Below are 16,797 nucleotides of genomic sequence, written 5' to 3' on the forward strand. Positions count from 1 at the left end.
GATGTCCAAAGCCATAAGAGCGTGTGGAGAAAAGGGAACCGTCCTACACTGTTGGTGGGAAGGTAAATTGGTGCAGCCACTATGGAGAATAATATGGAGGTTCCTTCAAAAACTAAAACTAGAATTACCGTATGATCCTTGCAATCCTCTGAGTACAGATTTGGAAAAGACAAAAACTCTAATTTGAAAAGATACATGCACTCCGGTGTTCACTGCAGTCCTATTTACAATAGTCAAGACATGGAAGCAACCTAAATGCCCATCAACAGATTAATGGATAAAGAAGACGTGGTACATACAGACAATGGGATATTCCTCAGCCATAATAAAGGACGAAATAACGCCACTTACAGGGCCTGCTGCTGCTGAGTCGCTTCAGTCGTGTCCGACTCTGCGCGACCCCATAGACAGCAGCCCACCAGGCACTGTCATCCCTGGGATTCTCCAGGCAAGAACACTGGAGTGGGCTGCCATTTCCTTCTCCAATGCATGAAAGTGAAAAGTGAAAGTGAAGTCACTGAGTCGTGTCCACCTCTCAGCGACCCCACAGACTGCAGCCCACCAGGCTCCTCCATCCATGGGATTTTCCAGGCAAGAGTACTGGAGTGGGGTGCCATTGCCTTCTCCGTTACAGGGCCTAGAGATTATCATACTAAGGGAAGCAAGTTCAGTTCAGTTTAGTTCAGTTCAGTCACTCAGTCATGTCTGACTCTTTGGGACCCCATGAATCGCAGCATGCCAGGCCTCCCTGTCCATCACCACTTCCTGGAGTTTACTCAAACTCATGTCTATAGAGTCAGTGATGCCATCCAGCCATCTCATCCTCTGTCGTCCCCTTCTCCTCCTGCCCCCAATCCCTCCCAGCATCAGGGTCTTTTCCAAGGGAAGCAAGTTAGACAAAGACAAATACTGCTTGATATCACTCATATGTGAAAACTAAAATGTGATACAAATAAACTTATTTATAAACAGGAGTAGACTCACAGATATAGAAAGTAAACTTATGGTTACCAAGAGGGAGACATGAAGCGGAGGGAGAAATTAAGAATTTGGCATTAAAATATATACACTACTATATATAAACTAGATAAATAACAAGGTCCTACTGTATGCCACAGGGACTATATTCAATACCTTCTAATAAACCATAATGGAAAAGAATCTGAAAAGAATATATACATGTACATACGTATATATGTGTGTGTATATACATATCAAACTGAATCAATTTGCTGTACACCAGAAACTAACACAACACTGTAAATCAACTATACTTCCATTAAAAAGAAGAAGTGATGTCCACAGGCAATACTGAGGAAGACAGATCCAGCAGTTGTGTAAAGGCTGCATTGAACAGGGAGTGACAGCATGTCATCACACAATGAAGTCATCTCAACAGTCTATATGAGAATAAATGTGAATCCTGAACTAGGCTCCTGGTAGAGGAAGTGGAAACACAGGTGATTTAAAAAATGCTTTGTAAAGTCTGAATCATCCCATTTTCCTGAGTGAGTGTCTGCTCTGGTGCTGGGGAAAAGACTTCAAATACCTTCCAAAAATTTTAAGGCTTAATTGCATTTAAAACTCTTCAGTGATTTGTCATGGAACTGGCCTGTGTTTATCACTCCAGATTCACCTTCTGAGATTTCTATTCCAATTTTACTTTCTGGTCAAAATCCAGTGCTTAAAAAAATCCAGTGCTTAAAAAACCATCCAATCCTTGCCCATGTTTCTCTTGTATTCCATGATATTTCATGCTTCCATGCTTGGATATCTGTTAATCCTATTCTGCAATGCCTTGTTCTGTTTTCCTTCATTTTTCTCCTCCTTTCTATAGGCTAACCCCAAATCAGCTTGTAAAACTCAACCCCCATTTTGTCCAGTAAGTCTTTCCTTTGCTTCTCTCTCAAACAGGGTTATGTATTTTTTGCACTGACAGCTGTCATGTCCGACTCTTTGAGACCCCATGGACTGTAGCCCACCAGTCTTCTCTGCCTATGGGGATTCTCCAGGCAAGGATACTGGAATGGGCTGCCATTCCCTTCTCCAGTGGGTCTTCCCAATCCAGGGGTTGAACCCAGGTATCCTTCATTGTAGGCAGATTCTTTATCACCTGAGCCACCAGAGAAGCCTCAAACATGTTTATAATATCCTCCTATGTGCTCAGCCTTTTCCTTATGGACTCACTTGTCACCATGTATTATAACAGACTTTCCTTTTTTATATGTCTCCTCCTATCCCACAAGTTCCCTGAAGGCAGGGACTCTACTTTTTCTTCCACACACTCTCAGCACCTAGTGAAGCATGGCACACTGTAGTGGACAATGAGTATTTTTTGAAGCAGTGACTGGATAACCAACTGGTTGACTAGAGTCGAAAATTTTGGTTCCAAGAAGAACCAGAGGAATGTTCTCATTATTAAGTTATTGTCTCTAGACTCTAAACCTACCCTTCTCTATTTGGCTTTATGAGAGTAGGACGGGGACTCCATCATCTGCGTTTCTGCTCTGCCAGCTGACTCTATGCTGAGCTCTGCCAATAGGGGGTGCCAGAGGGTGACGTCAGAGACCTGAAAGGAAAAGGGAACTAACTGGCTCCTCCCTATCTGCTTCCTGCCTGCTTGCTGATTACATAAGGTTCTCTCCAAGAAGGATTTTTCACCTTGGAGGAGGTAGATCCTTCTCCCTTAGAAGCAGATGGTTCAAGTGTGACATTTTCCCAGCACTTGGAAAGCCAGCTTTATCTCATGCCTCCTCCTACAGACATCTGCATCAGCTGGTGGGTGCCCGCCCTCCCCCAGCCCCCAACCCTGCCTCCTCGAATGTCTGGGTCCCAGCATCAGAACTGCTTCTCTCTAATCTTCTGAGTTTTAATAATTCAAGCTATTTCTCTTTGTTGCCTCAGTCCTATAGGTATTAGCTCTTTCCTGCAGTTGCCATCTCCATGATATCTTGAGTTCTCTTTTCATCTTTCAGTTATCTAGTCAACAAATTGACAACCAGTTAGTAACTCTTTACATTAAATTCTCTCTGTTAAAATAACTGGTGTGATTTTTCTTTCTTGAGCAGACTTTGATTGCTATAGATAATGAGGATGATGCTCACAGAAAGAGGGGAATAAGAAAATCATAAAGAGGGTGATGATAGATTTGCATCTGGACTCACTGAACTTATCATTTTGTCTTTATCACATAATATTACATACTGACTATAAAAAGTAATTAGAAAATACAGATGAGCAAAAAATTCAAGAATTATCCATAACCCATCTCTGAGCGATGAGCACTGTTAACTTTCTTTTGGTGTTTAACTTCCTAGACATTTTTTGTGTACATATACATGTAAAAGTATTCTTTATATTTAAAGAAAAACAGAATCATACTAGGTGTACTGTAGTAAAATCTTCTTTTATTATCATTAATGCCTTTCTTTGTCCTGAAATATAAATATATAACTGCTAGATTTGTCTTCCAAAGCATGGCTATGGATGGTTAACCTTGGATAACTTCCTATTTTTTTAAATCATGCTTTATGTTTAACACAGTACTTTCACATACATAATTTAATTCCCATGAAATTCTAGATGTTATTTTCTATGTTTATTAGCCTCACTTACATAAAAATGAACCATAGGGAAAATAGTGACTTGCCCAAGGTCACATAACTAGTAAGTGGCAGACCCAGGGCCTGTAAGCTGTATCTTCTGACTGCAAATGCCATGCTCTAGTCAAGCTATCACATTGTTTTTCTATTTTATCCCAAACCTTCAATGGTTCACATTGTTTCCAAATCAAAAACCTAAACTCTTTAACCTAGCATTCAAAGTCTTCCAAAATCTAGCATCAAGTAGATCTTCTAAATTTTCCCTACAAATAACAAATCTCCGGCTAAGCCTGACTGCTGCTGCTGCTGCTAAGTAGCTTCAGTCGTTAACTTTGGATAACTTCCTATTTTTTAAAATCTTGCTTTATGTTTAACAAAGTACTTTCACATATATGATTTAATTCCCATGAAATTCTAGATGTTATTTTCGATGTTTATTAGGGAAAATAGTCCCACTCTGTGTGATCCCATAGACGGCAGCCCACCAGGCTCCCCCATCCCTGGGATTCTCCAGGCAAGAACACTGGAGTGGGTTGCCATTTCCTTCTGCAATGCAGGAAAGTGAAAAGTGAAAGTGAAGTCGGTCAGTCGTGTCTGACTGTTAGTGACCCCATGGACTGCAGCCTACCAGGCTCCTCCACCCATGGGATTTTCCAGGCAAGAGTACTGGAGTGGGTTGCCATTGCCTTCTCTGAGCCTGACTGCTACTGGGACCCTATACCTTTAGTGTTGGGAATTTTGCTTATTCCATTAATTTTATTCACCTGAGATATCTTTGCCATCAGGTAATGCTTGCTAATATTTTATCTACCATGAATGAAACAATACAAAGTCCTGAAATGAGTGAGATGACACATGGGAATTTTGTATATGTGGCATTTCCAATCAGTAAATTATAAAATAATGTTGACAAATTATGTGTGTACTCAGTCACTAAATCATGTCTGACTATTTAAGACTCCCTGGACTGTAGCCCGCCAGGTCCTCTCTCCGTGGGATTTCCCAAGCAATACTACTGGAGTGGGTTGCCATTCCCTTTTCCAGGTGATCTTCCTGGCCAGGGTTTCCTGCATTGCAGGCAGATACTTTACCCTCTGAGCCACCACCCAGGCTTTGAGGGATGGAAAGAATGGGGCAAAGGGGTAAAAACTTCTAGTATAAAAGAAATAAGTCACCATACAACATGGTGACTAGACTGATAATACTACATTGCAAATTTGAAAACTGCTAAGAAAGTGAAAAAAAACTTCTCAAAAGTAAAAAAAATTGTAACTTTGAATGGTGACAGTTGGTAACTAGATTAATTGTGGATCATACTGAAATGTACACTAATGTTGAATCATTATGTTGAACTCTTGAAACTAATATAATGTTGTTTGTTAATTACACTTCAAGTAAACAAAAACAAAATCCAGTCTACATTTAGATATAAGGAATAGAGCCATAAAAGCATAGGAAGAAATAATTGATGTTATTTTTAATATGATCACTTGAAAATTTCCTTAATATACATGAATATAGGTAAATTAATAAGAAACTGTTCAAATGAAAATAGTCTAAGGATATATACTATACTATATACACACAAATACCAAATATATATTTGAAATAAATAGTGTGGCTTATTATGACTAAATTTTAATTAAAACAATAATAATATGCCACTTAAAATACTGAACTTGCAAAGATTTGAAAGATTGTTGTTTCAATATTGATAGGAGATTTCAGAATTAGAAATTCTTACATCCCGTTTTTGAAAGACCATTTCGGAGTCTCTATATGCAGAGTACATCATGAGAAACACTGGGCTGGAAGAAGCACAAGCTGGAATCAAGATTGCCAGGAGAAATATCAATAACCTCAGACATGCCAATGACTCTACCCTTATGGCAGAAAGTAAAGAGGAACTAAAAAGCCTCTTGATGAAAGTGAAAGAGGAGAGTGAAAAAGTTGGCTTAAAGCTCAACATTCAGAGAACTAAGATCATGGCATCTGGTCCCATCACTTTATGGCAAATAGATGGGAAAATGGTGGAAACAGTGTCAGCCTTTATTTTTGAGGGCTCCAAAATCACTGCAGATGGTGATTGCAGCCATGAAATTAAAAGACGTTTACTCCTTGGAAGGAAAGTTATGACCAACCTAGACAGCATATTCAAAAGCAGAGACAACCTTTGTTACTTTGCCAACAAAGGTCTATCTAGTCAAGGCTATGGTTTTTCCTGTGGTCATGTATGGATGTGAGAGTTGGACTGTGAAGAAGGCTGAGCACTGAAGAATTGAGGCTTTTGAACTGTGGAGTTGGAGAAGATTCTTGAGAGTCCCTTGGACTACAAGGAGATCCAACCAGTCCATTCTAAAGGAGATCAGTCCTGGGTGTTCTTAGGAAGGAATGATGCTAAAGCTGAAACTCCAGTACTTTGGCCACCTTATGCGAAGAGTTGACTCATTGGAAAAGACTCTGATGCTGGGAAGGATTGGGGGCAGGAGGAGAAAGAGATGACAGAGGATGAGATGGCTGGATGGCATCACCGACTTGATGGACATGAGTCTGAGTGAACTCCGGGAGTTGGTGATGGACAGGGAGGCCTGGTGTGCTGTAATTCATGGGGCTGCAAAGAGTCAGACACGAATGAGCGACTGGACTGAACTGAACTGAACTGAACTGAAGCTTCCAAGGTGGTGCAGTGGTAAAGAATCTACCTGCCAATGCAGGAGATAAAAGAGACGTGGGTTTGATCACTGGGTTATGAAGATGCTCTGGAGTAGGAAATGGCAATCCACCCCAGTATTCTTGTCTGGAGAATCCCGTGGATAGAGGAGCCTGGCGGGTTACAGTCCATGGGGTTGCAAAGACTTGGACATGACTGAGAATGATGTTTAACAACCTCTAAAAGTTTAAAATGGATAAAATTGGATTCTGCTCTTCTAGTAATAAGGATAATCTTCCATATGCTTATTGTTAAGATATTTTTGGAAAATTGCTTTTGTAATAAAAACCTGGAAATCACCTATTTTGCCATCAATAGGGGACTGATTAAATAATACAAGATACATATTCATATAATAAAATATTGTTGAGCCTAAAAAAGTGAGAGGTGTGTGTATCCAAATGCAGAAATAAAATTTGAACAATTCCTTTATGTAACATTAATGTTACATATATTAAAATGAATAATAGTTACTTATCAATGGGAATTATATATGACATGGGTAAGTAATAAAAAAGGCATTAATAACCTCTGTAATATTCTGTACTGTCAAACTTTTTTTTTTTCCAAAAAAGTACTTCTAATTTAAATTCGCAAAGAGTTGGACACGACTCATTACATTTTTATTTTGTAAAGCCAGGTCTTAATGATATTAACTTTATCTAAGAATTCTCCATCAACAAAAGTGTTCCATAAATATTTCAGGAAGAATTCTTTTCTCCTGTATATTTTTTCACATTAAATAAACTTTGACAAATACTTACAGTTCTCACATTATATTGCTTGTTTTTCTGTTTGTTTAGTTTGACTTACATCTCCTACTATAGTAAAGGTCCTTTGTAATAGAGCCCAGATCTTACAGTAGAAATAAACATTATCATCCATTACCCATATATCTATCTGTCTATATCTATCTGCTCTATCTATCTATCTTCACATCCATACTTCCTTTCCACATAACACAAATTGATTGCATAAAAATTCCTTTACCTTTCAATCAATGCCCCCTTTTTCTTAGTTTACTCAATCAGCTTAATTACTCATTCTAAAAAATATTATTTATGGTACCCTGCTTGAAATAGTCTTCCATATCATCTGTCCGTTCAAACTATCTCAGATTTTAGCCTTCAAAACCCTACTGAGCTTTTTAGAATACTCAATTATTTGAACTTGGAAGGCTCATCAGGTTTTACTTTTACAGTGTTTAGCAAGTGTTGGTGTTTGTAAATTTTTGTCTTTTATTGAACACTGATCAAATCTTTTTTTAAAATTAGAGGCTGCTTTTGAGAATTAAAAACCCATGCATTTTTGTCTCTCTCAAAATAGAAGCTCCTAGTGGGAGATCATTTTATTACATGTCTTATAAAGTCTTAAGAAAAAGTGTTTGGTGGATTTTGTAAATGAAAGTTGTATTTTGTGGGTGAATTTTACCATTTACAAGATTACAGATATAAAATAAAGGGGAAATGCTGAAGAAGCTTTATTATACAAGCCATACTTGTATAAAGCCTAAGATGGCCTTATCTATAACACGATCAGTAAACAGTTTGCAAAACCCTAACATAAAGTTTGTCTCTAATGTAGGAAATCTCTTTTGTAACTCACATGTGGTCAACAAAGTAGCCTAAATAATATATGAAACTAACAGGTGAACTAACCAGAAGCAATCACATTAATAGTCTCCTCCTTATTAGGTTATTTTCTGTTTTAGTTCTTAAAGTCATAAATAGCTTATATGCTTATTAGGGCAGGACCTCCCCTCCCCAGACTTTTTTTTTAACAGGATGCTATCTAGAGGCAACATGTAAACAATGAAAGAGAAATACTGAGGGAAAATGCTTTGGGGAGTTGGAGAGAGCAGAGTGACAAACATTTTCAAGATGGGATTGGCAAATTGACTTCCTGCAACTTAATGAAAATATCTGCATAGGTCAAGCCCCATCTTTGATTTGAGCTAAATGGATTTCCTTTGGTGGTGATAGAAGAAAGAAGAGGCACATGATGAAGCAGAAATTACATGCCATAACCTCCCCAGAAAGCCCGCAGGCCCATGGCTATAACCATATGAGGGGCTCTATGGAGTCCCAGAATGAAAAAGAACTATGTGCCTACATTCTATTTCAGTCCTTACAAATTTCTGGGGGTTTTTTTGCAGCTATCTAAGAAAAATTTGATATTGTTGTTGTCTAAGCACATTTAAACTTCAGCTGAAATAACTGCCAAGTGATTCATGCCTATGTAGGTGAACATAACGATTGTATCTGAAGCCCCAGCGCGCCATTTTCATTTCACTTTAAATAAAAAACAAAATGTATCTATGTCAGTCAGTGCCCTTCTGCTGTACTCAGAGGTATCAAACAGGCTACAATTATGATTGTGAAGTGATTGTGTCACATTGGAGGAAGGTTTATTGCTTTTGAGTCTGCTAGGCAGTAACACATTCTGTTTCATATTACTCTTTATATCATTGTTTGGCTGTGACTAGAATAATCAAATGCCATCAAATGCTGTCAAATTCAATTTACAGTATTTTTCATTGAAGCAGGCTTTCTGCATTATATTTCCTGTTTTCCCTCTCTATAGCTGCCACGGAATAGTCACTGTAATCAGGAGCTTTATTTACAAAACCAACAGAGTGAAGCCACATCCTGGTCTATAACAGATACTTTATTTCCCTTTATTCAGAATAGGAATTTGATGTGCTTTTCTCATACAATTAGCATTAAGTAGACGAAAGAAAACTATTCCAAGAGGATGAGCATTTTAGAGGCTGCTCTAACGTGCTTAGTGTAAAATGTAAATTCACATTAGCCAGTTTTACATGTTTGTGTGTATTTGAATCAGAAATATTATTCTTCAAATTAATGTTTGCTGAGAGGAAAACATTTTGCTTGCTCATTCTGGGCAATGTTATTTACATAAAGAGAAAAGCAATGGTAACTTTGATCCATCACAATCTTCCTATAAACCCAGACATGAAGATTGGTCTAAATCAAAGGGTTTTACCATCTTAAGTTACAAGAGGAGCCTAAACTAAGTTTCACGATGTGTCTAGGGTGCAGGACCAAACAAGGGAGGGCTAGGCTGCAGGAGAGACTAACAAAGGATGCTCGAGTGGGACGGGGATCTGAGAAAACATGTGGGCTTTGTACGCCTGATGTAAATAGATGGCTTTTGGAAAGGGGTTTTCATCTGCAAAAGCTTTATGTCTGCCCGTGTCTGTCTTAGAAAGTGTCTTTTCTGTTTCACTGCTATGATCTGAATGAATGTGTTCCCCTAAATTGATATATTGAAATCCTAACCACCCAGGTGGTGATATTAGGAGGTGATTAGGTCATGAGGGTGGAGTCCTCATGCATGGGATTAGTGCCCTGACAGAGTCCCCGCAGGACCTGCTGCCACTTTTGCCATATGAGGACACAGAGAGAATATGGCCATCTGTGAAGCAGGAAGTGAGCCCTCACCAGAAAGCAAACCTGCCAGCACCTTGATCTTAACCTTCTCAGCCTCCAGATCCGTGAGAAATAAATATCTATTGTTTATAAGTCACCCGAGTTATGGTATTTTTGTTACAGCAACCTGAACGGACTAACACGGCAGCCAGCTCTCAGTGGTGGGTTCTCTGTTCTCGTCTCTCTGTTTCACTTTCTCCTCTCCTGCTCTTTCTCTTCCTCCTTCTCTTTCCTTCTCTCTCTGTGTCTATTTCTTTTCTTTCTCTCCTCCTCCTCCTATTTATTCACTATATATGCAAAGAAAACATTAATTTAAAACTATGTCCATGTTGATCAAGTGAAAAATGGATCAAGGAGCTCAATGTCCTCAAACCAAACTGCCCACAGAGTCTCAGTCTCTCTCTGTCTCCCCTTACCCCCCTCATCCTCACTCTCACTCTTCTCAATCTCTCTTTCCTTCTCTTCCCTCCCCTTGCTCCTTCCCTCTTTTCTTCATTTTCGGTGGATACACTTAATCGATTATGCACATCATGGTGAAAAGAAGTTGTACTAACACTATCAAGTCAGCCCAGTGGAAGCCTCAAAACAGAAGGGGCCTTGCAGGGTGAGCCCCTCTCTCTGCAAATGAGAAGTGCCATCTTTTGAAGAAGAGGAAAAGCCCTTCCAATCTCACATATTAGGAGGTGAGAAATAACTAGATTTCTTGTCCTAGACCTGGTTCCTCCTCTGGAATGACTATGGTTCTTGGCCATTGAACCTCCAGAGGGTGGCCCTAACTCTCCATCAAAGGTAAGGCTTTTGGGGCTATGAGGTCTCCTCTTTCAAAGAGGCTCAAACATAAACGTCACATGTTAATTGTAGCTTTTTCCCCTTTGATAATGTGTAAAAGTATCCAGTACCAATTTTAGTTTCCAGTAGGTGCTCAAAACACATGAATTCCCATTCATTCCCTTATGGAAATAGAAAACATATTCGAGTTTACAGTACTGGAATAGTACACAATCTTAAATAATTAACAATAATAGTAATAGTCAATGTTACCTGTGAATAAAGTAGTTGATGATGACTCCATTTGGTTTTTTAGGTGGCATCCATTTAACCTCTATGCAAGCTGACCCCAGTGCCTTAAGAACAGGGGAATTTAGATCCATGGGGGCAGCTTCAGCTGTTTTGGCAAACATCCTACTGCTAACTCCACAACCTCCTTGAAAAAAAAAATACCTTTAGTAATTTGTCAAGTAAGAAAAAGAGCTACGTGTACACACAGAAAGGTAGGAATACCATGAAAATCATTGTATCTGAAATTTTGTACACACAGTTCTACACATACTTTAACTAGCATTTACATCTTTATAGGATTTGAATATTTAAATAAGAAATGATTTTTGGAAAATCCATTAACTAACCACATTTTTGCATAGGCACAGACAATAAAGTTTATACCTTGAACTGAGTTTTCTCTAGTTTACTGCAGTTATTTGTGCCAGAAAGTAAAAATATGATTAAAGTAAGTGTATGTGTGACCTGCTCTTAATAATAATATCTTATTTTGCCAATATTTAAAAATGATTGTTCTCTTACACACAGAAGTCAAATAATGCATTTGAAGGATATGGTTTCAAATTCACAGGATACACAGAGATGCAGAAAGTGATTTTGCTTTTAAATCAAGAAAACTTTAATTTAAAGCCATTTCCTTGTAGATTAGCTGAAGATTGGAGCAAGGAAAACAATACTTTCCAAAACAAAATATCTTGGTCTGATTTGTAGAGAAAAATGGGCAAACTGACTCAGTTTTGGAAATGAAGCATAGCAAAATCACAGACCCCTAGTTCTAACCAACTCTACAGGAAATAGTATTCATTTGGTGACAAAAGTTCCTAAGGACAGGAGTTCCATGTTGAACATAAGATTGGTAAATTTCCTTAATCTAAGGTGAAGCAACTTGTTTTGAGTTACACCTTTTTTCTCTTAGCAATTGGGTATTACATATTATATAACACTTGGAAGGATGAAGGAAGTGAGTGGGGCTCTTTCTCAAGACCATACAGGTAGATGATGATTTTATTGACCACTAGCTGAAGCCATGAAACTCAAGGTGACAGTTTAGGTTCAAGAGACAGTTATCAGGGAAGAAGTGTAAAATATGTTGAGATTCATCTGAGTGTAGCTCAACTGCTTAATAATGTCTCCTTTCCTTCTACCTCACCCCTAAATAAAACTGAAATACAGCCAAGGTGAGGACATTTCCTAGGAGACTTTTGTAATGCCTATTTTGTTTTATATTACCCATGGTTTCTTTATGTGATCTAGGTGTTTTTCTTTTAAAAGGCTTTATAAAACAAGACTTTGCAAAGCCACCACTTTCATATATTTAAATATTCATGATTTAATGTGCAGAAATGCATAATTCTTCACTCAACGCAGGGCTCTGATTTTTTCTGAGTACAAAGTCCAGTACAAATAAGAAATGGAATGTTAGTCTTTGTATTTGAATTGAGAATCTATTCCTTTTTATTGAAAAAAATTTAAATGAAATTCTTTTTTATAAAAGCCCTGGGTAACTGTCTGAAAGACTTTCACCTTTTTGGCATGCTTGTATCCTTATCTCATACTGTGTGAATGGAGCCAAGTTTTCCAGAAGGCTGGATTGATGATGACCAACAGAGGAGATCAGAGGTGTTGCACTTCCAGCATTGAGTAAGACACTGTACTCCACAGGCATTTTGGGGACAAGGATCCCTTTAAAGAGAGAGAATAAAACACATGTTTCTCTGTTTGGTCAACAAACGTTCATCTTTTAAGAACAGTGTATATTTAAAACTTTACACTTCAAGGTATACTAATGCTTAATATAGCAATTAATAATTGTAAGAAATTTGAGTTGGCAAATATTAGAGTGCTTATTCTAAAAGTAAGAAATGTTTATGATCTATTTTCAAAAACAAATGAAATATAACAATTCTATTCAATGATATACTCTATAGGCAAATAAAAACAAAAGCATGTTTCAAGGCAAATACATACAAGGTGCTTAGAAATGATGTTATATTTTTCCTAGGTTTACTTACACTTAAAGTACATAAAAATTCCCACCAGTTTTGCTTGTGACAATAATTTTTCTGCAAGTGTTGGGTATGCATCTCATCTGACACAGATCCTTGACATAATAGCCCATAAAGTATCCAAATCACAGTCTACCTAGAGAATTCCCAGTGCATTAATTATTGAGTCAGGACAGTCCACTCTGTCAGTGAGATGCATGAACCTAAATATATACAAAATTTGGGTTTAAAAACTGTCATTTTTCACAATGCCTCCTAAAGAATGGAGGCCTTATCAGTTTAGCCTCTTCACAGTCTAGTCACAGAATTAAATGCTTGTAAGTTTTATTTGGTCACAAACAACATGCACACTTTTTAAAGGAGAGGATATGAGCCTTGAATGAAGAATATAATGAAGCTTCCCACCAAAGTTTCTCATTGATTTGCTAGCTTCTAACAATGTGGGCTTCATCACTTACCTTTGTAATACTTAAATAAGTTTCTCTGCTACAGAGACAAGGAAATCCATAGCATAGGATTCAATAACCCATGAGAGATGAGGTCTAAAGAATTAAATGTGGTTTTGTTTTTTGTAGCTACAGCTCCAATGCATGAGGGGCAGAAGAGTGAGTAGAAACCAGAGGTGTTCAGGACTTTATGTAGGATAGATTAAAATAAGGAGTCTCTGAAGGAAATATTGATCAGAATCGGAAGGATTGATCAATCGGTTCCTTTGGGAAGGTGCCAGATGATGCTGAATTTGGCAACCAAGACTGAGAATTTAAAGTTTAGAGCATCCCAATTAAATTGATGTTTTTGTCCTTATAGCTTAACTTCTGTGTACGATCAATTTCTAAATTCCTATCTCTGACTTTATATTTATCCTGCATTGTGGATTTGTATTTTGAACACTACTTCACAGAGACCTCAATCTCAAGATCTAAAAAAGAACTACACTATTTTCCACTCTCAAATGTGTTCTTCTTCCTGGGTTTTCTCTCCCCATTTCCCTACATCAGAAGCCTTAGAGTAAGACTCTTAAAAGTAGACCCTGCTTTCTCCACTCTCAAGTTCAAGTGAGCCCCTCTATTTTATCTTTTATTTCTTCCAGAAGTTTTGGTTTCGTATGCAATCAGCAACACAAGACTCTGCAGGTGTTAACATGATCTAACTTACATTTTAGGAAGACAGCACCACTGGCAAGTGAATGATGGATAGAAAACATGTGAACCAGGAGGAAGAGCTATCAATTTGAAAGTCATTGCACGGTTGTAGAAACAACACAAACAAAAACAGCATTTTACTGTATTCCTGTCTTATGTCAAGCATCATATATTATCTCCTTTAATATCAACTTCATACAGTTGGGGACTGTGTTCTTCTCTTCAAGGTAGTTCCAATGCTTAGATTTGAATATAGATCAGTAGCTCAAATGTTGATTGAATTAATGAATGAAACCAGAAGACAATATTGTAAGATAAATATTACTACCATTTTTTTAAAATAAGAAAACTCAGGCTCATAGGAGAAACTTGTTACGGATATCACACAGATGAATAGAGGCAGCAAAACTTGAACTCAGGACCATTTGAGACCAAAGCTTATCTCTATATTTATGCTGTCTCTTGATAAAAGACTTGGATTAGGACAATCAGAGGAAAAAGTGAAAGGATAAATTTGAGAGAACATGTAGACAGGCAGAACAAGTTTTGGAAAGAGATGAGATACAGGGGCAAAAGTGAAAGAGGAGTTAGAATTACCACTGATGGAACAAAATTATAGGTGAAGATGAAAAGTTCTGAAGAGCAGATTTCCCAAACTGAGATACATATACGCTGGATATTTGTGGATTTTTGTCAAAGTATTTTTGGAGACAAGGAAAAACATGTCCCTCTTTCCCCAACTAGATTTGATTTGTAGAATTGGTGAAACACATAACTCTCCTCCCCCATAACCCTAGGGAAAACTGGCAGAACCCCACTATTTCTAGTCACAAAAATGGGTGTGGATTTTTCTCCCTAAAATGCACAAAATTAGAAAATTATATGTGCAAGTGAGTGATGAGAACTTTACTAAGTTGTTTTGAATATATAGTCACTTCAGAGTGAACTAACTTCACACCAGCAAAAAAAGTTTATGTGGGCAAAACCAGTGTGTTGAACATGTATAAATACTATTTGTGATGCAAACATCATTTAATTTTTGTCACTTACTATTGCTTTAAAATGATTCATCATGTGTAATCTTCCCCAGACACGGAATGAAAAACAGATTGGGACCGTGATGCCTCTGCTCAGTCTCAAGTAACAGAAAATTCTACATTATTTATTTATTTTTTCAGATATCACAGCAAAGATTAATACCTAGAAAATTTAAGTAAATTCATTTTCTCTTTAATGGAATTGTGAATACATGTAATGAGCTCATTTAGAAGATATTCTTCAAGGCCTCATTCTTAACTGCAAGACAAAACTGGGAATGCTTTTCCTTCTCCCAGTAAGACTGCTATAACTAAAACAAAATTTGAGAGTTGGATGAAGTGAGTTGATTACAGGGAGCATTGGAGGCTCTGAGTTCACTAATGGAGGAGAAAAACTTAAGAACTGTATTAGAGGTAAAATAAAAGAGCAATCTAATCAGAGTTTTCTTTTTCTCTACTAAAGATGATCTTTGGGGAGTACTGCTCCAAGTAGTAAAAGAGATTGACGAGTGAGTCAGGGACCATCTCGGTTTGCAATTTGACCTTCAGCAGAAGATATGGTTATGGAAATATCCCTCCAGAAGGTCTTGGAAGGTCACAGCATCCTGCCTCAGATTTGGGAATTTCTCCTTGTTGTTGCCCTAATGTAGTTTGTAAGGCAGTGGGGGAAAAGGTTGCTGTTTGTGCACACGTATTTATGACAAAATGAAGATAGAAAGAACTGCCTGGACATTGAGCCTGTTATTGGGGTTGGCTCTCTTCGGATTGACTTAACATCCAGAAACATAATAGCATACTATGATTTATCTAGAAAGATTATCAATAGAAGAAAAGGGTAGCAAATGTGCCCCTGAATGACAAATTCTACAATACATTGTTTTTTGGATGTAGACAAACACATTGGAATTCAACGTCAAATTTGCATGAAATTTTAAGATAAAAAGCAAGACCTTAAAATAATTTACAAGGTTATCGTGACTGCTTCAGGTTTTTTCAAACCTCCTCGGATTACATGTTTATTCTGTTTTCTCTGATCCTAGGATGGATTTTGAGGAAAAGTTTGACAAATACATTTTGGAAAATATACTATAATTCTTGATGAACTAGATAAACCACAGGATGGAGTCAGACCAAATCCCTCTCCTACTTTCCTTAAGTGAAGTGAAGTGAAGTCACTCAGTCGTGTTCGACTCTTTGCGACCCCGTGGACTATAGCCCACCAGACTCCTCCGTCCATGGGATTCTCCAGGCAAGAGTCCTGGGGTGGGTTGCCATTTCCTTCTCCAGGGGATCTTCCTGACCCAGGGATCGAACCCAGGTCTCCCACATTGCAGGCAGATGCTTTAACCACTGAGCCACCAGGGAAGCCCTCTACTTCCCTTATTCCTTGGTAAATTCTCCTTTCCTTATTGCCTGATAATTCTCCATCCTCTGCGGACACCAGTCTCTCCATCTATAAAATGATGACACTAATAGCCACCTCATAAAGAGATGAAAGAATTAAAAATGTATTGAAAACATTTTAGTTCATTACTACAACACAGAAAGTGCCGAGTAAATGACAGATATCTCTATAAAACAAAATGAAATTGAGCAAAATGGGAAAAAAATACCCCATAGCTATGACACTGTTTCCATGTGCCCACAAACACTGCTGAACCCATCTTTTATATAAAGCAGTTATTTCAATTACAAATCAATGTTATATTGAATATAGTAATTATTTTTATAACAAAAGTTGGTTATCTAGTTTTATTTTTTACATATACTTGGATATGTAAAAGTTGCA

At 37.7% G+C, this 16,797-nt stretch overlaps 1 protein-coding gene across 1 annotated transcript in view; it reads right to left on the minus strand.

Moving 5' to 3' along the window:
* The window catches only part of USH2A (usherin), a 930,103-nt gene that overhangs the window by 141,095 nt on the left and 772,211 nt on the right, over window positions 1–16,797 (minus strand). The window contains exons 58-59 of the mRNA XM_068986285.1: window positions 12,348–12,506; window positions 10,806–10,968 (exon numbers count right to left, since the gene is read on the minus strand). Coding sequence (XP_068842386.1) covers window positions 10,806–10,968; window positions 12,348–12,506 — 322 coding nt within the window. The remainder of the gene's footprint in view (window positions 1–10,805; window positions 10,969–12,347; window positions 12,507–16,797) is intronic.

The sequence above is a fragment of the Capricornis sumatraensis genome, chromosome 14, assembly GCF_032405125.1.
Source record: "Capricornis sumatraensis isolate serow.1 chromosome 14, serow.2, whole genome shotgun sequence".
In the NCBI taxonomy this organism is placed as follows: domain Eukaryota; kingdom Metazoa; phylum Chordata; class Mammalia; order Artiodactyla; family Bovidae; genus Capricornis; species Capricornis sumatraensis.